We start from the raw sequence: 23,276 nt of genomic DNA, 5'->3' as shown, positions 1-23,276 counted from the left end.
ACCCATGCTTACTCACTGAGGAGCTCTCAGATTCCATGTTTTCAAGCCTGCTCATGTGTAGGGAAAGCATAGCCTCCATGAGAACAGCAGGAACACACGTCCCAACACGTACACCCAAATTCACACACACGTGCACATGCGTGTACACACACACGCATGCACACACACGTGCACACACACGCATGCACACACACGTGCACGCACACACACAGAGCAACATCCCGCTGCTCCCATCTTTCCTTTTTAAAATCATACATATTTCATTAAGCTCCATGCAGAGTGTCTTCTGATTTATGGTAATCGTCAACAAAAGCAAAAACACAGACAATTTTAACCCTGCAGTAGCTGGGAGTTAACCGGCACAAAATCATATAGATTTTTCCTTTAAAAAGGGAGGGGCCTCCGAGCACTCCATTACGATAAACTCTGAGGACACAGAACCAAGAGAGACTGTGAACCTGAGCATTGGTGGCTGTTGTCTGAGGCAGCCTGTGCCAGAAGCGACATCTGACAGAGTGGCCACCCCGCCCCACGTGAGCCCGGCATGCTCGTGGCCTGGAGGACTTTGAGTGAGACTAATTTCCATATCAAACCCAATTTAGATGAAACGTCTTGGTTAAAAAAAAAAAAAAGCCAGAGCTTCAATAGCCCCTTGATTAGATTTTCATCTCCTGAGCAGACAAATATGAATATTTATTACCATGAATGCATATTTTTCTCTTTCCATTGCTCTGATCTTGAATATTATCCACTGCTAATTTTTATGAAAATTTGGGCAACATAATGTTTTCACATAAACTGACAGTTCTTGAGATAATCCCGTTATTGTCTGGTTGAAAATGACAGCTTCCGCTTATTCATGTGTTAACGAGGGATTAAATATTGTTTTTCATCCCCGTAATCTAAGATGGACTGGAAATTAAAAACTGAACATTGTATATTAGCAGGGCTCTGAGGACCAGAATTTGTTTGCATTCACTTAGAGACGATCTGTAAATTAGCAGCTTCACAGTCAGGCCCTGTGATGTTGCTGCTGAAGGTAGCATCATAAAATGCCACTGAAATTTCTAAAATAAATTCATTACTCTACCTGCCACACACCAAAATGAAAAGGCTTCCATCAGGAAATACATCGCAAATAAAAGACAACACTTTGCCAAAGAAGTAAAATTGCAACACGAGTTATATTGCTTCAACATCAAGAATTTTTTAGGGTCCCCACGCTAGAGGGGCACTGGCTGCTCCTGGGAGGCGTGAGTCTTCGTCATCATGTGGCGCTGGCAGAAGGAGGACCTCGCATACCCTCCCTGCAAAATCACCCGAGGGACCCGGCCCATGGGCGGATGCGGCCATGTCCTTCTCCAGCTCTGGGGGCAGGCGGGCCATCTCCATGCTGAGCATCATTGACGGTGACACATTTGTACCATGTGGTAATTTTTACTTTATTGCTATGGCTGGATGGCTCAGACTGAACCATGGATCTGAAGGGTTTTTGGACAAAACTATCCTATTATGCTTCTAAAATTCACGCTAAATTTATTCAGGTAGTTATTCATTAATTCACTCTCCCTGATTGCCTTGGTAGAATTTTTCACTTTTCAATTTGTTGTTTGACATGGTGCAGGAAAATGGCATAGATGTATTCCTTTGAAGCTAGCTTGACCAAACGCTATCTTTTGGAACAAATGATAAACATGCACTCTGAGTTAAATGAGACACAAACAGGGTCAGAGCTAGAGCTGAATTGGGTCTCTCCAAAGTGCCTAAAGGAAGCCCTCATCCCAGAACTTCCGAATGTGACTGTATGTGGAGATGGAGGTGTTTACAGGAGTCATTACGCTAAAATGAGGTCATGAGGGTATGTGGAAGTGTGGGTGTTTACAGGAGTCATTATGGTAAAATGAGGTCATGAGGGTATGTGGAGATGGGGGTGTTTACAGGAGTCATTATGGTAAAATGAGGTCATGAGGGTATGTGGAGATGGGGGTGTTTACAGGAGTCATTATGGTAAAATGAGGTCATGAGGGTATGTGGAGATGGGGGTGTTTACAGGAGTCATTACGGTAAAATGAGGTCATGAGGGTATGTGGAGATGGGGGTGTTTACAGGAATCATGATGGTAAAATGTGGTCACAGTCATGAGGGTGGACCTGATCCCGTGTGACTGGCATCCTTGTAGGAAGAGGAGATGCAGACACAGGTGCACACAGAGGGGAGAGGGCACGAGGACGCAGAGGAGATGGCATCTGAAGCCGAGGAGAGAGGCCCTGGGAGAGACCAGCCCTGCCCACACCTTGATCTTGGACTTCAGCCACCAGGATTGTGAGCAATAAAGGTTTGTGACTGAAGCCCCCCATTCTGCAGTATTCTGTTGTGGCAGCCAGAGAGGATGCACATGGTCAACATGGCACCACCCCCTCAGTACATGCCAGATGTCTGAGGCCAAGCCCCTGTGACTGCAGGGACACGTCTCTGCCTACGAGAAAGGAGAAGATTTCCTGTTTTCACAGAAGAGTAAGTCCAAGTGCTTGTCAACAGAAGAAAGTTACTTCTTAAGAATTTTCTTTTTGCTTTATGCTCTCATTAAAAAAATAGAGTGGCACTTCGATAAAAGGGTTTGCACACACAGAACCCTAATTAGACTTTTAACAGATCCTTGTTTCACAGGAATGAAAGTGAAGGTAAAGTTTCTGTCTGTAAACTACTTAAGAGCTACCAGGGCCCAGTGTCTAGGGTCCTCCACCATCCATCAGTTTCTAGTGTAGGAGATGAGAACACACTACCCCCAAAATGACTGTCAGAGATCAGAATATGCCACCCCAAAAATGACCATCAAAGAACAGAACACGCCACCCCAAAAATGACTGTCAAAGGCTAGAACACACCACCCCAAAAATGACTGAGACCAGAACACACCACCCCAAAATGACTGGAGAACAGAACACGCCACCCCCAAAATGACTGTTGGAGATCAGAACACACCACCCCCAAAATGACTGTCAGAGAACAGAACACACCACCCCAAAATGACTGTCAGAGACCAGAACACACCACCCAAAAAACAACTGTCAGAAACCAGAACACCACCCCAAAATGACTGTCAGGATGCCACCCCAAAATGATGGTTGGAGATCAGAACACACCACCTGAAAAATGGCTGTCAGAGATCAGAACACACCACCCCAAAATGACTGTTGGAGAACAGAACACACCACCCCAAAATGACTGTTGGAGATCAGAGCATACCACCCCAAAAATGACTGGGGATCGGAATGCATCATCCCAAAAATGACTGTCAGAGACCAGAACACACCACCCCAAAATGACTGGCAGAGACCAGAACACACCACCCCAATAAATGTATGCCTTTTTGGCATAAGGATTATTTTGAGAAACTGAAGATACAGGAGAAGCTCTGAAAACAAGTTGATTCTCTTCTACAAGAGAGATCTGTGTTTATAAAGTTCTACAAGAGAGATCTGTGTTTATAAAGGAATCCTCCATTTCTAAGGGTAGCTCCTCTCTGCACCTGGAAGAGGATGGCTCTCGTCACTGGAAACCCCATGAATGCAGAGGGCTTGACTGAGGGTGCATGACAGGCCTTGCCCTCCCTGACCAGCTTCTCGGGTCCCCCCCATGTTAGTCTGTTTTCATGCTGCTGATACAGACACAGTGGAGACTGGGCAATTTACGAAAGAAAGAGGTTTAATGGACTCACTGTTCCACGTGGTTTTGGGGAGGCCTCCCAAGGTCAGAGGCACGTCTCACAGGGTGGCAGACAAGAGAGAGCATGTGCAGGGAAACTGCCCTCTACAAACCGTCAGATCTCATGAGGCTCATTCACTATCACGAGAACAGCACAGGAAAGACCAGCCCCCACGATTCAGTGACCTCGCACCAGGTCCCTCCCACAACACGTGGCAACTGTGGGAGCTACAATTCGAGATGAGATTTGGGTGGGGACGCAGCCACACCCTATCACCTCCTCCTTGCTCTTCCAGCTCTGTCTCAGCAGATGACGGTGCTGAAGCCTGAGTCTACCCACCTCTTCGTGATTGACCCGTTTCTCTGGGTGTGGCTCATGTATGCAGGAGGGGCACACGAGAACCCACTTTGGCTTGTTTATCTCTTGTGAATCTGTTTTTTGTTACAGGAGTCCACCCCTCCTAGGAACTCAGAAGAACAGAAGAGACACCGCTTTTTCTTCCCCACACAGAGTAGTAGCCTGAGGCCACTGGCTCAGGCAAAAGGGGAACCTGAGTTGGCCTGGATGCTCGGTGGCTGCCCTGATGCGTGATTATGGAAAATGTGATGCCAGGGCGGTCTCGATGCTGGAGCGACAGCCCCCACTGAGGTGGGCTTGGCTCCATGTTCACTGTCTCAGGAGCAAGGCTGCAGCACGTTCCTCCACTCCACAGTGCCCAGGTGGGCCTGGGCTGGGGGCATTGGACACAAGGCATCCTGGCCGCCACCCAGGCCTGGCCTCTCCAGGGCACCTGATGCCCACCCGAGCGGAGAAAGGCACCTGAGCAGAAGGGCAAGGGCTTTCAGAAGGAGGGTCCCTGATGGGTTGCAGATGCACCTGCGTGATGCTGGAAACAAGCCAAGTTCCTCCTGCTGGCCCCAACAGGAGAGTTTCTCCTGACAGACACACCTCTGGGCCCAGGTCATCAGCATCCATGGCCCTAGCTGGACAATTCCAGGGTTGAAAATGAGGGTTTCCCCCTTGTAGCTCAGGAACTTTGCCAGGTAAAAGTTTCACATCCATGGAATATACCAGGTGTGAATGTGCTATGGATGTAGCTAAGGAAATTTCAGCTTTCAGGAATCTCAATGAGAACAGGAACTTAATTTGATGTGGGGTTTTGCGTAGGGAGTGCGACCTGGCCCTGTCAGGCTGCCTGGGGCCGGCTCAGGCTGCCCGTTCTGTCCTGTCACTTCTCCTGCTTCGGTCTCCCCTCTGTGAAACGTGTTGCCTCTTGGGGACAAGGGAGGTGACACCCCTGTGAAGTGTGGAACAGACCCCGGGAGGAAGCATCCCATCACCATTGCTGCCACTGTGCCGCTCTGAGAAAGCTGCAGCAGGAGCTCTGGGGGGTGCAGGATCCTGTTAATTTTCTTCATCCTCTTTAAGCAACTCCAAGTCTGATGGGTTGGTCCACTGAGAGGGTTTCTGGATTATTATACACTGAGGGATCTTATGAGCATCCCTAGAGTTCAGCTGTTTAAATAAAAATGAACTTCTGGTCCCACATGAGCCAGGCTCCCTAGGGAACCTACAGGAACAATCTTGCTGTCTCCTAAGACCCGGGCCCAAGGCGGGCCTCCGTTTCTTCAGCGGGAGACATCACCAAGTCCCCACCTTAGACAATAAGCCATGTCCCTGCGACCGAAATCTCTATTATGCATATTTTTCTAAAAATGCAGCTGAAAATGTTAGAAAAGGGCACAGGGAGGGAGGGAGGCATGTCGAGAAGCAGGGACTGCTGTTGCCACAGGCAGACATGACTTATTTCATCTTACGTGACTATTTACTCTGATATTGAATAAAAATTGAATGTGTTGCTATGGCAACTGCCACATCACACAGCACCTCTCTCGCCTTTAAGTCACAGAAAGTATTGAGAAGGCATCGTGAGCCAGCGCAGCGTGGAAACCTGTGTGCCATTCATAATTCCAGGAGGAAAAGATGCTGTTTCATAATGAACTCCTATTTGTCAATATGTCAAGTGCAGTTAATTATATCGAAAATACATAGTTTTGTGTTTTTCTTCACTTTTGAGAAACAGAAAAAGAGTGAGAAGAGCAGTAAGCAGCAAGCAGGCTGGTGGGGTGCGTCTGAGCCCACCACAGTGGGGCTGTCCCGGGGCCTTCGAGGTCCTCCTCACAGACCCAGGCCCACAGCGGGCCTGTCCGGGGGCCTTCGAGGTCCTCGTCAGCTGAGCCAAACCAGATAAGAGGCTGCTCCTGACCTTCGACCTCCCACCAACCAGCTTGTCTGGGGTCCTCAGATGGGCCGAATGTAGAGCTGCTTGGGCTGGGCTGATGCAAATATTTTAATGCAATTTTGTGCAGATTTCCCTTTTCAGATGCAAATTAGGAATATTTACCAGTAAACAGCCTTTTCTTAGGACTGAGGCACTTTTGCATTTAGGAGAAAACCGTCTGTCAAGTAATGCATATTAGAATAAAATAAAGTGATGGTGCAGGAAATGACAAAGATGCCCACTCCCCCCACTACCCGCTTCCCCCAGTATCCACTCCTCCCAGTACCCACTCCTCCCAGTACCCACTTCCCCCAGTACCCGCTTTCCCCAGTACCCGCTTCCCCCAGAACCTGCTTCCCCCAGTACCCACTTCCCCCAGTACCCGCTTTCCCAGTACCCGCTCCCCCAGTACCCACTTCCCCCAGTACCTGCTTCCCCAGTACCGGCTCCCCCAGTACCCGCTTCCCCAGTACCCGCTTCCCCCAGTACCCGCTTCCCCCAGAACCCGCTTCCCCCAGTACCCACTCCCCCCAGTACCCACTCCTCCCCAGTACCCACTCCTCCCCAGTACCCGCTTCCCCCAGTACTCACTCCCCCCAGTACCCACTCCCCCCCAGTACCCACTCCTCCCAGTACCCCCTTCCCCCAGTACCCATTCCCCCCAGTACCTGCTTCCTCCAGTACCTGCTTCCCCCAGTACCTGCTCCCCCAGTACCCGCTTCCCCCAGTACCCGCTCCCCCAGCAATTGCCTCCCCCAGTACCTGCTTCCCCCAGTACCCGCTTCCCACAGTACCCGCTCCCCCAGTACCTGCTCCCCCAGTACCCGCTTCCCCCAGAACCCGCTTCCCCCAGTACCCACTCCCCCCAGTACCCACTCCTCCTCAGTACCCACTCCTCCCAGTACCCGCTTCCCCCAGTACCCATTCCCCCCAGTACCTGCTTCCCCCAGTACCTGCTTCCCCAGTACCCGCTTCCCCCAGTACTCACTCCCCCCAGTACCCACTCCTCCCCAGTACCCACTCCTCCCAGTACCCGCTTCCCCCAGTACCCATTCCCCCCAGTACCTGCTTCCCCCAGTACCTGCTTCCCCAGTACCCGCTTCCCCCAGTACCTGCTCCCCCAGTACCCGCTTCCCCCAGTACCCACTCCCCCAGCAATCGCCTCCCCCAGTACCTGCTCCCCCAGTACCCGCTTCCCCCAGTACCCGCTCCCCCAGCAATCGCCTCCCCCAGTACCTGCTTCCCCCAGTACCCGCTTCCCACAGTACCCGCTCCCCCAGTACCTGCTTCACCCAGAACCCGCTTCCCCCAGTACCCACTCCCCCCAGTACCCACTCCTCCTCAGTACCCACTCCTCCCCAGTACCCGCTTCCCCCAGTACTCACTCCCCCCAGTACCCACTCCTCCCCAGTACCCACTCCTCCCAGTACCCGCTTCCCCCAGTACCCATTCCCCCCAGTACCTGCTTCCCCCAGTACCTGCTTCCTCAGTACCCGCTTCCCCCAGTACCTGCTCCCCCAGTACCCGCTTCCCCCAGTACCCACTCCCCCAGCAATCGCCTCCCCCAGTACCTGCTTCCCCCAGTACCCGCTTCCCACAGTACCCACTCCCCCAGTACCCGCTTCCCTCAGTACCCGCTCTCCCAGTACCCACTTCCCACAGTAACCGCTTCCCCCAGTACCCACTCCCCCAGTACCCACTTCCCCCAGTACCCACTCCCCCAGCACCCGCCTCCCCCAGTACCTGCTCCCCCAGTACCCGCTCCCCCAGTACTCGCCTCCCCCAGTACCCGCTTGCTCTTAGGCTTCTGGGCTGGGATTTCACAGGTTCCCTGAGACTCTCACTGTCTTGTGTGGTGGGAGTGAGTTTCTGGAGCGAGAGTCCCCGGTTTTTCTTGGGCTCACAGAGTGTATGAGGTGACTGGAGTGTTACACCCCAGTCACCGCAGCCTGGTTCTTTAGGCTGAGCTGGCACTAGGGACGAGCCGCAGAGTGAGATGTAGGGTCCAGTGGTCCCCCCAGGCTTCTATCCATCATGTGACCCAGCATTGCCATCAAACACACTGTTACCTTCGCAAGCTCAGATCAGTCACCTTACCCAAGAAAGCCCGTGAACTCTGATACCTCAGGCTTTTTAGATCCACCACCTGGAGCCTCAGGAGCTGTGCTCTTCAGATACTCCTGAACCCACCGCTCTTGCTGCATCCCGACAAACCTACCTCTGACCACGCGAGCTTCTCTTCCTCCTGGGAGCTGCTCTGACTCCAGGGGCCCCGTCAGGAATGTGTGGCCGTGCCGTCTGCCCCACCAGCCCATCCTGCACCCCCCACCCACATCCACTGCCCCTTCTCTTGAATCCCCAAACACAGGCCCTCATCGAAAGTCCAGCAGTGACTTTAAACCTTTATCATGTCCTGGCCTATGCGCAGCACCACGCTACACAGAATCTTCACGGATGTCTGATGACTGGTTACTGTGAGCGTTCCGCCCGGCAACCACAGTCAACAGGTCACAGAGGCTGCCCATGTCCCCGACGGTGGCTGCTCCCTTCAGGTCCCCATGTTTGCTAATGTGTGTGTAAGCACCTTTGCTTTGGTTACATATTTTCTCTTTATTTAGGTTGTAAAAAGTGGTACTAAAGGTAAAATGGGATAGAACTAGACACACACATTGTTCCAATCTCAATCTCCTTGTTTTGCCATAATTGGCTTTTATAATTACCCAGACGTAACCACCAGGGGAAAACCTCGCTGGGTAAGGGATACATGAGACTTCTCTGTTATAACTTTGCAATTCCCTGTGAATCTATAATGGTTCCAAAATAAGAAGTCAGAAATGATATAAAAACTTTTGGACAAAGGAAAAAACTCACTTCCAATTCCACTGAGAAAAATAAAATCCAAAGCCCCCAACTGATGGAATGACCCACTCTTCACCAAGAGGACCCCAGAGAAACCTTAAAACTGAGTTGGGACCATGACAGGATGAAAGTCAGACCTGCCTCGTTACCTGCCCCCATCACTAATGACCACCAGGCTTCCTTCCCTGGGTTCAGACCCACCTGGTTACCACCCCCCTCTCAACTAAACACCACCAGGCTTCCTTCTCTGAGGGCTGACAGAAACCAGCCCTTTTAAAAGACTCTGTCCTTGATATCCACCAAGTGCCTAAAGCTGCTCTTCCTTTCACGGTTTCGACCCAACAACCAATCAGCATTCCTTCCTCATGAGAAACCCCATTCACGGAGTGCCTCTGGCTGGTCTGTGGAGGCTGCACAGGGAGGGCCTTCATGTCCCCTGCTTCACCTTTTGATGCAGAATGCCTAACTGTTATATGTTTACATGTTAAGCCTCCATCCCCCAGTGAACACGGGATGCATTTTGCACACAGTTAGCTGACCACGCATGCCTGTGTCTCCTCTTCATGAATATTCACAGCTCCTTCCATAACCTGCGGAATATGTATACTTAGCCACCCGCTCAGCAAAAATTCCCGTTCCCTTTGCCTCTCACTAGAAGTTCCTGTTTCTGGCTTCTGGCCAGAGGCTACGCTTCCCAACCGATCAGGATGGCCGCCCTGCAGGATGCAGTTCTTCATGAGGAATGAAGTTCTCCTTCCCCACTCACGAGCCTCGTCATTCTTCTGCTGCCACCATCAGCCCCATAAGAGCTGCTCTCTTATTTGCCCATTACATACATGGGCTTCTAGCATCTCTGTGCACACATGTGTTTACACAGCTGCCTTTAAGTTTAGAGTTTTCAAAATGTTTAATGAAATCACAGAACTTGATTTATTTGACTGTTATGACGAGTTGCCTTGCTATCATTTTCTATTTTAAGTCAGTGATTTTTTGTTTTTGGTGAAGGTTTTGTTTTTCTGACTTCCTTGCTGGGTGGAGTGTCTTCTTAGGATAAATTTCTGGGAGTTTGATTACTGAGCCAAAGGGGAAGAGTTTCTGTTTGTTGGTTCACAGATGACCTGCTGTCCTGCCTTCTGAAGAGACAGACTTGTTCACCCTGCCTCCCACAGAGTGTACGTATGAGTTTCATCACATGCAGTTTTTATTTATAAAACCAAAACTGTTGTTCATAAGGAACCTTCAGTACTAATCTTAAAAACAGGACTTTAGGCTGGGTGCGGTGGCTCACGCCTGTAATCCCAGCACTTTGGGAGGCCGAGGCGGGCGGATCACGAGGTCAGGAGATTGAGGCCATCCTGGCTAACACGGTAAAACTCCGTCTCTACTAAAAAATACAAAAAATTAGCCAGGCGTGGTGGCAGGTGCCTGTAATCTCAGCTACTCGGGAGGCTGAGGCAGGAGAATGGCATGAACCCGGGAGGTGGAGTTTGCAGTGAGCCGAGATCACGTCACTGCACCCCAGCCTGGGCAACAGAGCAAGACTCCATCTCAAGAAAAAAAAATAAATAGGACTTTAGACTTAGGATGTGATTGGAACATTTACAGATTTCTCACCCCATTGTAGCTGTGACATTTCACCTGCCCCCAGCACTACAGGGCCTCTGGTCTCACACAGATAATTTTGGCTGGAGAGCCCTTTGCGAGTGGTCTGCTTGCAACTCTCCTCCTCACCTGCTGGCATCTCCCAAATAGCATTTCTTCCAGCCAAGAGCCTTATCCACCCACCTGGACCCACCTGAAACATCTAATGTGCCTGAAAAGGCAGAGTCGTGCTGCTGGGCACTGCAGAGCAAGAGCTGTTACCCCGACAAGCAGGGGCAGCTCCTCCCCACCTCCTCACTCCGGCTGTCTTCACCTGTGGGCAAAGGCCCCCCTCTGTCCTGTCCTCTCCTGGGTCACACCTGGGTGTGTAGAACCAGGCATCTGGTGAGGTGGGCAGGAAATCTGCATCTTCACAAGAGTGCAGGGAGAAGGTGCATGGCCATGTTGGGCCACCACGGCTGCTATGTTCCTGCTATTGACTTGGCCAAAGTGTGCATTCAATGTCCAAGTTCCTCTTGGTAATCCCCAAGCAACTGGATAGGAGCTGCGTACAGTAGCAAACCTCTCTCCACAGACAGGAAATGACAGGGTGGAAGCGGGGGAAGGAAACAAAGCTGGCTTCGAACACATCCGTCGTGCATCTCAGTTCTGCCCCGCTGCTTGCTCCCTGTGGTAAGTGCCGAGCATCCGCACTCCCCACCCCCCAGCCTCCACCCCAGGTAACACACATCACACGGGAAATTCACATTATTCACGGGGTGGATACATGACCATAGGTTCATAGACGTTTAAGGGACTTTGGGGATCCACATATTCTTAGCTACAAAATCCTTTCTTGGAAGAAAGTTTCACCCAGAAGCCCAATGAGCAGCAGCAACAGAAGCCTGGAGCTTGCTGAACCGGAGCATGAGGGTGGCGTGAGCTGAGCAGCGATTCACACCCAACTGCCTCGGAGTCCCCGGGGCTCCCTGAAGAACCATCTTACGACCTCTGACCTCAGGCCACACTGAACAGAGAGAAGGCTCCCTCGGCAGAGATGGGGGTTCTTTGCCACCCCGGCAGCCCCTAGTCTGAGCAGTTCCTCCCATCAGCTGCTGCTCAGATCCCTCTTGTTCACGCTCTGAGCCCGCAGGGGCTCTGCCGAGACTCGGGGTTGGTCACTTGTCACTGACACGCTGGGTACGACACCTCTCTGCTCTATCCTGATGCTTAGAAGCTAGAACGCTGGGCAGCGCACCTCTCTGCTCTGCCTATCATGATGCTAAGAAACCAGAACACATCCCTAACTCTGGATACAACTGAGAAGGCTTTAGCCATGGATCTGCCTTTATCCAGATTGTTTTTCTTCCAAACTTTTGAGTTTTGCTTTTTGGTGATTATCACTCTCCTTTGGAAAAAAACATGGCTTTATTAATTGGAATTAAATGCAAACACTTTTCAAGATATCAGAAATTAGATTTTGAAGTACATCAAAATGCCACTCATCTATGAGGGGTGTGTATCTGCACTGCAATCTGTTCATTTCCTTTAAATTTTGTTTTGAGATATTTCCATTTGGCTTAAAAGGTTTTAATTCAACTATCTGTCATCACGTGCGTTAAACGCAAGTGCAGGGGAGAGATTTTGTAAATGCTATTAGATTTCTGTAATCAAACTCTGCTTTATATTCCAGAGTCAGGGATTAGAATTTTAAATACATTTTAAAAATCAGAATCGTCAAATTCAGGCTTAATACTGAATAAGGCAACTCAAATTAGAAAAAAAGTCATTAGCTTTTAAATCATTTCTCAACTTGTACCCCGTCTCCCATTTTCACCACCACAAATCTACTCCAAATATATAAACCTCCTTCCCTCTCCCGGGAGCAGCCTCCCCACGGAGACGGGCAGGGATGAAGCGGGAGGCACAGATGCTGGGCTTGAGGGCCTGCTGGGCACGACGTCCATGGAGTCAAGAGCTCGAGAAGAACTCTCTTTTGAAATGTAAAATGGCCACGTGGAGAAGGATGGTGCTCCAGGAGCTGGTCTCCAGCATTTAGTGGAACGAGGAAATATCTGGAGATGGCCAGGAAGACAGGCAGGTCAGGGTGGATGAGCTCCTTGTGGCCAGATCGTAACCAGTGGGTGAAATAAACATTACTCTAGGGTTTCGTCATTTTCTGTCCCAGGGATGATGGAGCCTCTGTCCCTGGGAATGGCAAGGTCCATCCTCTGCTCACTCAGGGGCCAGAGAGGACACAGGTCGGACGTGGATGGAAGCAGAGGCGTGGTGCCGTGCAGGTGAGCTCCTGCTCCTGCTCTCAGCCCCCACGGTCCCCCGCAGGAAGCCCATCAGCCCAAGTCTAGGCAGAACCTTCCTGCCCACACATGAGATGGCTGGGCATCGGGGGTGGGCAGAGGCCAATTCTTTCTAGAGTTAAATAGTCCACTTCACAGATAATCTGAGCAGCAATTCAGACTTCCATGCATTGAATCAATCTACTTCCTAGACAGAGCTTCACGAGGAAAAGTGATGCCATTTCCAATAAGAGATGAGAAAACCTAGGGGGAGAAACGGGCTCTGGCAGGAAGCTCAAGAGCCCTGCATGGTCCACAGTAAGTGTGAGCCTCCCCTGCGGATCTCCCAGGAGAGAAATGGAGGCGGCCTGTGGCCACACACGTCAGGGCCCAGGTGAGCTCCCCGCAGGAGAGAGCACAGGCAGAAAGGAGGAGGCACCCAGGACCCGGAGTGTCCGATCTGTAGAACTCACAGAGGAGGAGCTGGTCGACGTGAAGGGAACAGAGATGGTGGTCGCCCTGAGGGAGTGCAGAAAGCAACGCAGGTGATGGCCGGGTTCTGCCTTCAGAGGAAACAACGGGCCTTATTCCTCGATGCACCTCCAGCTCCACCTGGAATGGGAGCTCCGTAATGGAAGGTTTGTCTGTTTTATTCACTGCTGTAGTTTCAGTTCTTAAAACTCGCCTGACACACATAAATATCTAGGAGTGAACGAACAGCTCACTAAACGGAGGCTGAGCAGGGACCCTCAGACACGCACATCGAAATCCCACATGACACACGGCATCAGCTCTGAGGAGCACGAAGCCATGAGCACAGGAAGAAAGGGGATCTCCAGATTCCAACACGGAGAGGAGCCATCGAAACCAGGCGTGACCGGGAGGTGCTGCTCAAGTGGCTCTTGGACATTCGGAACCTTTCCTTGGATCCCAGTGTGTGGAAGCCGAGAGTTGGGGTGTGAGTTCCAATAGCCACACGAGGACAGCCCATGCGGCCTTGGGGTGGATGGAGATGGGGACTCCACATGAGGCCCAGGACCTTGAGGACCTGCCTCCCTCAAGATTGAAGCCCAGGAACAGACCACCCACCAGCTGGGGAAGTGGGGGGCGCTGAACCCCAGACCTGTACACATGCAAGAGCCAGGTCCATACTTCACGGAACGGCGCAGAAACTCCCAGGGGGACAATTGACACGAAAGTGGATCCGCTGGGACACTGAGGGCAAAACTTCTTATCCAGAAACTCTCACATAGAAATTCACACTTCAGTATCAACAATCCCTGCGGAAGGTAAGCTCACAATTCTAAAGAAAGACTTCATTAACCACGAAAGAGGACAGACCCGCAGGAGGGGTTCAGCCGACGTGACGAGCAGGAGTTGTAGAAACCTAAGACGAGGAAACAGCCAGAGGGTGTGGACGAGACCGTAAAATAAGTAGGTTTAAAATGATTGATAAGCTAAAAGATGGTATCAAACACATAATCAAAGTAGAAGGCAAAAGAACAGATGTGATAAATTACTAAATAAAAAGTTTTTCTAAGTGAAAAATACAGTAACCAAGAGAAAAGTACCCAACATTTGAGTTTTACAGCAGATTAGACACAGAGGAGGAGGGAACGTGGGAGACAATTTCAGGAAATAATCCGTCATGTAGCATCGAGGGAGGGAGAGGCGAAGGCGTGACAGAGGGTGCTGAGACACGGTGGACGGAGCCAGAAGGTCCAACCCCTGCCTAATCCAAATGCTGTGGGGGCGTCAGGACCACAGTGAGAATGACAGTGAATGTTTACAAGCGCTCACTCATCCGCACTCCGCCACCCAGAAACCTGCACACAACCCGGTGGTGCGGGTTCTGTGATGACCCCCATTTGACAACAGAGGAAGGAGAGTCACGGGGTGAGCACAGAGACCACGGGAGGCCACCGTGAAACAGATGGCGAGGGGCAGCTCTGCAGAGTCAAGAAGGGGCCTGAGTGAATCAGAGCACCAAGTACAGCACAAAACCCAGATCCCCCAATCCAAGCAGGGGGGGCCTGGACATCACAGGTGCCCAGCGGAGGACGGGAGGAGCTGGGAGGCTGCAGCCACAGCGTCCAGGCCCTGTGGCTCCTCCAGTACGGGAAGGGCAGTTCTGTCCTGAAAGGGTGGCCATGGAGGTGCTGTCCTCCAGGCCCAAGTGTGTGTGGGAAGGAGCTCCGTCCTGAGTGGGCGGCCAGGGAGGCGCTATTCCCCAGGCTCATGTGTGCGTGGACAATAACATCTGACCTTCCATGCTTAAGAGGCAAAGTGCGGCGAGGAACACAGCAGAAGCCACTTGGGCTGGAGCTGCCCAGTCAGTGACTCTGCCTCTCACCATGTCCTGCCGCTTTCCTGGAGTGGCCAGAGTCCAGGTTTCAATGAGGAAGGTGTGTCTGGACACCAGGCACCACACTGGTCACCTCCCAGATGAACCCCAGAGTCTCCCATTCCCCGTCCCCCACCCCTACCCCTCCAGCCCTCTCAGGGCAGAGCCTCCTTCATGTTCACAGGACCCACCTCCCTGCCCACCACAGCTGCTTCTCACGGGGCCTAAATATTCCACAGTTCAGCAGACGGTCCCAGCCTCAAAGCGTTCTCTGACCAGATTACAGAGACGGCTCTAACCTGAGTCCATCTAGATTTGTCCCTAACTCCTGGACACCATTATCCCTGTAGGAATGACTTAGCACCAAATACCACCCCACGTGATGAGCTCAGAGGGAGAGGAAAAGCAGGAGGACACCACAGCTCCTTCCACATGTAGGAGACACACGGCTGCCGGTGTGACACGGGGTCACAGCCACCCCCCACTGACTCCACCTCAAGGCCACTTGGTCCCTCCTGCATCAGTCACTGCACCTTCCATGGGATGCAGGTGGCTCTCGGCAGCCCCCCAGACTCTTGGCTTCTTTTTCACCCTTCACTGGGTGCTAAAGACACAGTAAGCTTCCGGGAAAGACCAGGGCATCACCGGCCGCCCAACCCCTCGTTCATCCAGCACGAGCCAGGAAGGCATCGAGAAACACCGAGAACAGGAGCACCTGTCGGGGCCGGGAGGCCAGTTTCCATCGGTCACTGGTCACTGGCTGCTCTCCTCTCCCACATCCTGCCCGTCATTTAACCGAGATGCAGACATTTTCAAAGCCTTTCCGGCTCTCCTTAAGCAGGCACTGCATGGGAAGCGCAAGAACCTCTGTTTGGGAAGAGCGGCCAATTAAGCAGCTTCTTATTTCAAGAGCCCGAGTCTCGGGCCTGGTGAGGACAAGATTTCCCCACAGAAGCGGCCTGTCTTTAAGTGGCTCCACAGAGGGCAGTTCTGCTGTGTAGCAAGCACACTCATAAATAAGCTCTCCTTCACAGTTAATTATCTCTAATGGCGAGTGCTGTGAAACCCGAAATCTCAAATGCGAGAGCGCAGATTGGTTTCGGTCCACACCGACTTACGAGTGGCCACACGCCATTCCTGAGAGGAGGCGTGTCCGTGCTCTGTGTGCAGTTCATTAAGTTGTCATGTGAGGGGAGAGTGCCCGCGGCTCTGCCTGCTGGCGGAGCCTGGCCGACGCCTCTCTGACACCAGCATGGTGAGGTTTGGACACACAGGGGCTTGATAGATTTTCAATAATATTATGGAAGCATTTTCCGTTTCATATCACCTCTCCCAAATATACGTCCTTCGATATTGAAGATACAAGCATGTCCCACTGCATCCCAGGAGCAAAGAGAAATCTCTGTAGCCCATATTCATTTTCACACACTCAGCAACTACAAAACAGCTGAAGAGGGGAGGAAGTGCACGTTTTCTGAAGCCTTCTCTGTTCTTCTTAGCCATTAATGCTTTTTCTTGTGAGGATACTAAATTAGGACTTCAAAGGCCCTAAGACATCATTGAACTCTCCAGGCACATTTTGTCCCCGTTTCCCACCCACAGAGGATGCTCCTGCCGCAGCCCACTGGTCCTCCCCGGAAAACAGGACCTTGGCTGAATTAACCTGCAGGTCCAGCCTCTGTTCTCACAGTGTTCGCCAGCACCCAGACAGCATCGCCGATCTCAGAGCAGACGGCACCCCTCCCGTTACTCACCGACCCGACTCCGGTTTGAAGAATTTTCAGTCCAGAGGTTTCCTCCAGTTTGTCTTTGTTGTCAACTGTTAGGAAAAATCAGAAAGCACAGGGGTCAGGTTGGAGAGGTCCTCAGTCTCTGGGCACCTCTGAGCATTTTTCTCCATTGAAAAATTCAATTACACGACTGCTTGACCCATCTACCTTAATGGAAGGGTCATGAACAGGCACAGAATTAGAACCTGAATGAGGCCCCATTTTCCCACTGACCACTGGGTTCCCCTCGGGCCGGCTCAACTGTGCGCCTTTGGTTCCATCTAGAAAGGGATGTCCCACCAGGACCCTAGGACTACCGTGAATCACTGATGAGAAATATGTAGACACGCTCTGCAAACTGCAACGTCTTATTTTAAAATTACGTAATTGTTCGTAGCTGTATAATTACTGGGAAATATGTGTCATTAACCAGCATTAGGTGTTGATAAAAAGACTCCCTAGAAGGCCAAGTCGAATGTGTGTATTTCTGTCATCAACACCACCAGCTATTCTGCGGCCTCTTGTTCATGCCCTGACAGGAACATCCTATAATAATTTAGCTCTCATAAAAGCCTCACTCTGGTTTTCTCCTGACGTAGGATGAGGAAGACTTTCAGAGAATGAATTGCACTCAATGGCAAACCACGGGAAATGAGCTCTGGAAACAATTAGCAGATGGAAATGAAACCTCAGTAATCCCAGCACCAACACAGCAAACCCACCTGCCCCACTTCACAGAGAGGATGGGTGTCACAAGGCAATTGACCTTGGCTTACGAATCTGTGGAAATACGCGTTTGCATAAAGCCCTTGTCGCTTTGGAGATGAAAACCAGAAAAAAATGGAATTTCACTGCAAACTCTATGAATGAAGAGGCCTTGCAATTGTGATTAACACAGGATGAGACAGCAGGAAAATATCAATTACTCTCACCCCTTATTATAGCACTCCTGTGTTAATCTGGGGTAATGAAATTACTCCTTTCGGAGGGACGCGAATGAGATCCTGTTACAGCCTGCCTTTCCCACCTTTGTGGCCTCTCCGTTGTCTTACGGAAAGTTTTTCCCTTCGAGCAAATGCATATTATTTTTTACATGTAAGTAATTACCTACTGCGCTGAAAGAATGAGGCAGACAGAAAACTGTGCTAAAGCAAAACTCCTTTAAAGCTTTAGGATGGGGTGGGGCCCCAGGGGAGGGGAGGGGAGGACACGGACGTAAGCCTTGGGTGGCAAGAGAGCTATAAGGTCATCAGTGCTGATGTCTTCCCGCAAACAGAGGAGATATCTGACTGATCGGCACGCTTCCCTCAGGTGGGTAATAGCGGACTCTTTGAAGCAGGCTGAGGAACAGAAAGTGCACACAGAAGCAACCTGAGAACCACCCCGGTCACTACTGCAGAGCAGTCACCGATGTCAGGGTCAGGAATGAAAATGGCAGCCCAGCCCACAGTAATGAGACAAATCCAATCCAGGGGGGAGCAACCTTTTCCTGTGAAGGGCAGGTAGCAACTGGGTCAGGCTCGGCAGGCCCACGGCTCCGTCTTAGCTACTCAGCCCTGCCTTGCAGTATGGAGGCAGCTGCAGGCCACGCCTAAGTGGATGGTCGTGGCTGTGTTCCAATAAAACTTTATATACAACAGCAGACAGTGGGTCTGATTTGACCTGCAGGCTGTGGTTGCCAAGAGGTTGCCCGGCCCTAGTCCATTCTCCACACTGCCCAGGGTGTCACGAGCAGTCAGTCTAAGGGTGTCTGTCCATCCTTGAACTCAACATCCAGACCTCTTGTTCCAAATCCAGACCCTTCAGTGGTCCCTCAAAGCCTTTCAGTGGTGTCCCCTGCAAGCATGGAGAACTTGCCTTGCTGACCCTGAGGTCCAGGTGGCTCTCCTTGTCCAGATATTGGGCTTTTCAGCATATTTCAGGCGTTCTCTGTCCCTTGCCAGGATCCTCTGAGCTCCTCAGTCTGACGAAAACACAGTCCTCTTTCCAGGCAGCTCAGGCCCCACATGTGCTCAGAGACACCCCCTTCTTCACCATCCTCAGCACGGCCCTGTGTGTCTCACAGTTTATGGTGTGCAGGCTGCCTATCCCACGCACAACAGAATTGTGAATTGTGGCACTAGGTAATTTCTGCTCTGTGTAAATGCTCCTATCACAGCTGACTTCAGCACTCATGTGAAACTACTAAAGGGAATGGGTAGAGACACTGTCTTAGTCTGTTTGTGTTGCTGTAAAGGAACACCCGAGGCTGGGCAATTTACAAGGAAAAGAGGTTTATTTGGCTCACAGTAATGCAGGCTGCACAAGAAGCATGGCACAGGTGTCTGCATCCAAGGATGCCCCAGGCTGCTTCCACCTGCAGTGGAAGGTGAAGGGAGCCGTGCAGTGTGCAGAGCTCACATGGGGAGAGAGGAAGCAGGAGAGGGCGAGGGAGGGCCAGGCTCTCGTTAACAGTCAGCTCTCATAGGAGCTAAGAGAGAAGAAGTCGCTGACCTCCACCCCGGGAGGGCATGAATCCATTCAGGAGGGATCCGCCCAGCCCCATCCGCCCCTCCCCCATGATCCAAAGGCCTCCCACCAGGCTGTGCCTCCAACCTGGGGACCGAATTCCAACATGAGGCAGGGCGGGGCTGAACCAACCAGACGCCAGTCGCACATGTGGAGTGAATTCCAACATGAGGCACGGCAGGGCCGAACCAAGCACACGCAGACTTGCAGGTGCACAGGAAAGAGTTCCCGCCGTGCAGACACGGGGGACAGAAACAATCTCGAGGGCGCTGATGACACGAAAATGTAGAAAACCAGTTATAAAACGGTGAGCTTGAGTATTGATCGCCGCTGCTCTTAAAACAGTTTATTTAAGTGTGTTTTTATCATTCAATGTTTCACAATGGCTGTATGAATAACGGGCTCACAAAATTCCTGAAAAAGTAAAACTAGTTCTGCCGAGTGGATGCAAATGGCCCCCGCGCTGCTGGCACAGTGCTTTCTTTATTCCCCAAGTGGGCCTTCCTGCCCCTGTTTCCTCGGTTCTGAAATGCACATTTCCCCCAGCTGAAGTGGGGTCGCAGCATGGGCCAGTGCGGTGATGACTCTCGGCAATTCCCACCGCCCTGAATAGGCAGCGCAGCAAGGCGCATCCTTGGAGGCCTTGAGGAGGGAATGAGTCCTTGTTTCTACCTGAGCACTTTCTACTGGGGCCTCCCAAGAGGCCCGGAACACGCGGCAGCAGAACTTCCAGAAAGGGCGTGGGCTGTGGCCAACAGTAACTCAGAGGATGGTCTTGTTGGCTACAGTGGAATGCTCATGAGAAATGCTGTGTGGCCAGCCTGGCGAGCACGTGGGGACCAGCCAGCGGCGACCTGGAGAGCACATGGAAATCAACCCTGCAGTGGGTTGGAGAGCACGTGGGGACCAGCCAGCCGCGGCCCGGAGAGCACGTGGAACTCAACCCTGCAGTGGTCTGGAGAGCACGCGGGGACCAGCATCGTGCTGTGGAGACGTTCCGTGGAGGGGCTCTGAGTGTGACACGTGTCAGGATTCTTTAACCCGTTGATCACTAAAACTCCTTTTAGATGCCCATGCAAGAGTGAGGCTGATAAATGAGTCTGAGAGATTGTTCAATAAATACAAGATCATCTGAGGTGATTCCAAAGCTTGTGCTGTGGTTCAGTGGCACCGTCTCTGCTCTTCACTGGACCTGAGCTGAGAAATGGTTTCCAAGTCAGTGAAACAGGCATCGTGGTGAGAGTTCCAGGCAGAGCTGCCTTCCGAGCTGACTGTTAGCCTCTCGAGGACAGGCAAGGTTCTTCAGGGTCTATGACTGCACTTTGATGCTTAGGGGCCTGTGTTCTTTCTTCAACAAATGCATCCAAGCTGCTGCAAAGGACATGATTTGGGGCCGCCATCCTAAGCAAATTAATGCAGAAGCAGAAAGTCACACGCTGTCACATGGTCTCTCAAGGAAGCAGGAACCAGACATCATCAGAGAGCCACACTGCTGCCACATGCGCTCACATGGAAGTGGGGACCAGACATCGTCAGAGAGCCACACACTGCCACACGCACTCACATGGAAGTGGGGACCAGACATCAGAGAGCCACACGCCGCCACACGCGCTCACACGGAAGTGGGGACCAGACATCAGAGAGCCACACGCTGCCACATGCTCTCACACGGAAGTGGGGACCAGACATCAGAGAGCCACACGCCACCACACGCGCTCACACGGAAGTGGGGACCAGACATCAGAGAGCCACATGCTGCCGCACGCTCTCACATGGAAGTGGGGACCAGACATCATCAGAGAGCCACACGCTGCCACACGCGCTCACATGGAAGTGAGGACCAGACATCGTCAGAGAGCCACACGCCGCCACACGCTCTCAAACAGAAGTGGGGACCAGACATCATCAGAGAGCCACACGCTGCCACACGCGCTCACATGGAAGTGGGGACCAGACATCGTCAGAGAGCCACACGCCGCCACACGCGCTCACGCGGAAGTGGGGACCAGACATCGTCAGAGAGCCACACGCCGCCACACGCGCTCACGCGGAAGTGGGGACCAGACATCGTCAGAGAGCCACACGCCGCCACACGCGCTCACGCGGAAGTGGGGACCAGACATCGTCAGAGAGCCACACGCCGCCACACGCGCTCACGCGGAAGTGGGGACCAGACATCGGGTACTCACAGCCATAGAGACGGGAACAACAGACACCGGGGAATGTAAGAGAGAATGTAGAGGGAGGCAGGAGGAGAGGGCTGGAACTCCCTCTGGCGGACGTGCTCACTACCTGTGATGGGAGCAAGTGTACCCCAAACCTCAGCATCACCAGTATGCCCAGATCACAAGCCTGCACATGTACTCCCGGAATCTAAAATAAAAGCTGAAAATTAAAAATACGGATAAGTAAACAAATGTGCCACCGACAACCCTCCCAGCACGCCCCCGGTGCTGCCTGGCAAGCCTCTCAAAACTGACCCCGGCCTTTTAAACTTTAGTTCAGTCCGTTTAAATCAGCAATTGAAGCAAACAACCTGAATTAATTTTTTTTCTTTTAAGTACTGAAAGGTTTTAGGAGAGTACAAGGGACAGTTTCACTCTCGAGCGAATCTGAGACCGCAGTGTAAGTCAAAATCGAAGTCACAGAGTAAAGCAATTGAAAAGTAATGAAGCTGGCAGTGGCTACGTTCCTGCCACACGCCAAGTGCTGGGGCCAGCGCTTCCCACACTTCAATCCGTCTCCCCGTCCAGGCTGTGGATTCCCATGCACACTTCCCCAGCAGCTGTGAAGACCACGCGGGAGCCTCTGAGCCAGCACGGCCCAGGTCTTGGCACCCAGCAAGCAACGAATCCATGGCCCTTGTGGTGGCAGCTGTTTCGCTGCATGTGTTGTGACCAGGCCACTGTCATTCCTAAGGAGAAGGTGCCGTGTCTGCTCCGTGTCTGAGACTGCAGTGTGCTCTGGTCTCTGGCGCTATTAACTCGCTGATCAGTGCTTCTGCTTGTGTTCTGAACGTCAAACACCAGCTGGAGCATCGCTCGACGACTCTGCTCCGGGTGACTCAGCTCTCAAGGTCTTCCCCCAACAGCGGAATCGCTGTGCCCCCCCAACAGCACCCACAGCAACAGCACAAAGGTCACCAGGATTCTCCTGATTTCTTCTGTTTCCCAGGAGAGTCTGTTCCTTCCCCCACAGGCCGGTTCCCTCGCAGGAGGAGTGAGGGACTCCGCAGGCTGCTTCTCAGTGCCCATAGGCTCCCGGTGTCACTGCTCCCTTCCCGAGGCCTCGCACACCGTCTGCTGAGTGATGCCGCCCAGCACTGTGCTGGGCACTGACATGCAACCTGCCAGCTCACGTCAAGAAACTCCACCATCCTCTGGAAAGCCCGACAGTGCCCTGAGGAGGTGCCGGGGAGTCTCACAAAACACAGAATCTGGGTCCCAGAGTCCCCAGAGTCTAGCTTCTTGCCAGGGAAATCTCTTTGGAGATTGCCGAGTGCTTTTGGGGGTGTCTGCGAGTTCCCTTGGCGCTGTGGAATGAGGCAGTGTCCGTGGGTCATCAGCTGACTTCATGGGGTCCTGTGTTCTGGCCCCTTTCGGCGATGCCTGTCCTCACTAGTTCACTTTCTGACTGAGATTTCTCACTGGCGGAGAGAACTGAAACACAGAGAGGCTACACTTCCCTCCTCCTGCGCCATAAATGCTGCACAAGGCAGCCTCTGCAGCACACCCCTGTGGTTTGTTGCTTTAGATTTTTTTTTTTTTTAACCTCAAATATGCCTAAAAGGAAAAACAATGCCTGGTGGTCCCCAGCATCCTGTGGGCCTCAGGCCACCCTGGACACCTCTTGACATTATTCCTGCATCCTTGATGCCCTACTGGATTTCCCTAAACAGCCGCGTGGATTCCCTTTTCCACCCTGCTGGTGG

The 23,276-nt window shown here is 52.0% G+C and overlaps 1 protein-coding gene across 1 annotated transcript in view; it reads right to left on the bottom strand.

The window, feature by feature from the left end:
- The window catches only part of LOC104671765 (protein tyrosine phosphatase receptor type N2), a 521,621-nt gene that overhangs the window by 329,613 nt on the left and 168,732 nt on the right, over nucleotides 1–23,276 (bottom strand). The window contains exon 3 of the mRNA XM_030932929.1: nucleotides 16,823–16,887. Within this exon, the coding sequence (XP_030788789.1) occupies nucleotides 16,823–16,887 (65 nt within the window). The remainder of the gene's footprint in view (nucleotides 1–16,822; nucleotides 16,888–23,276) is intronic.

Source organism: Rhinopithecus roxellana, chromosome 6 (genome assembly GCF_007565055.1).
Source record: "Rhinopithecus roxellana isolate Shanxi Qingling chromosome 6, ASM756505v1, whole genome shotgun sequence".
Taxonomy (NCBI): Eukaryota; Metazoa; Chordata; class Mammalia; order Primates; family Cercopithecidae; genus Rhinopithecus; species Rhinopithecus roxellana.
Note: the sequence above shows the minus strand (reverse complement) of the source record. Positions and strands in the feature narration are given on the sequence as shown.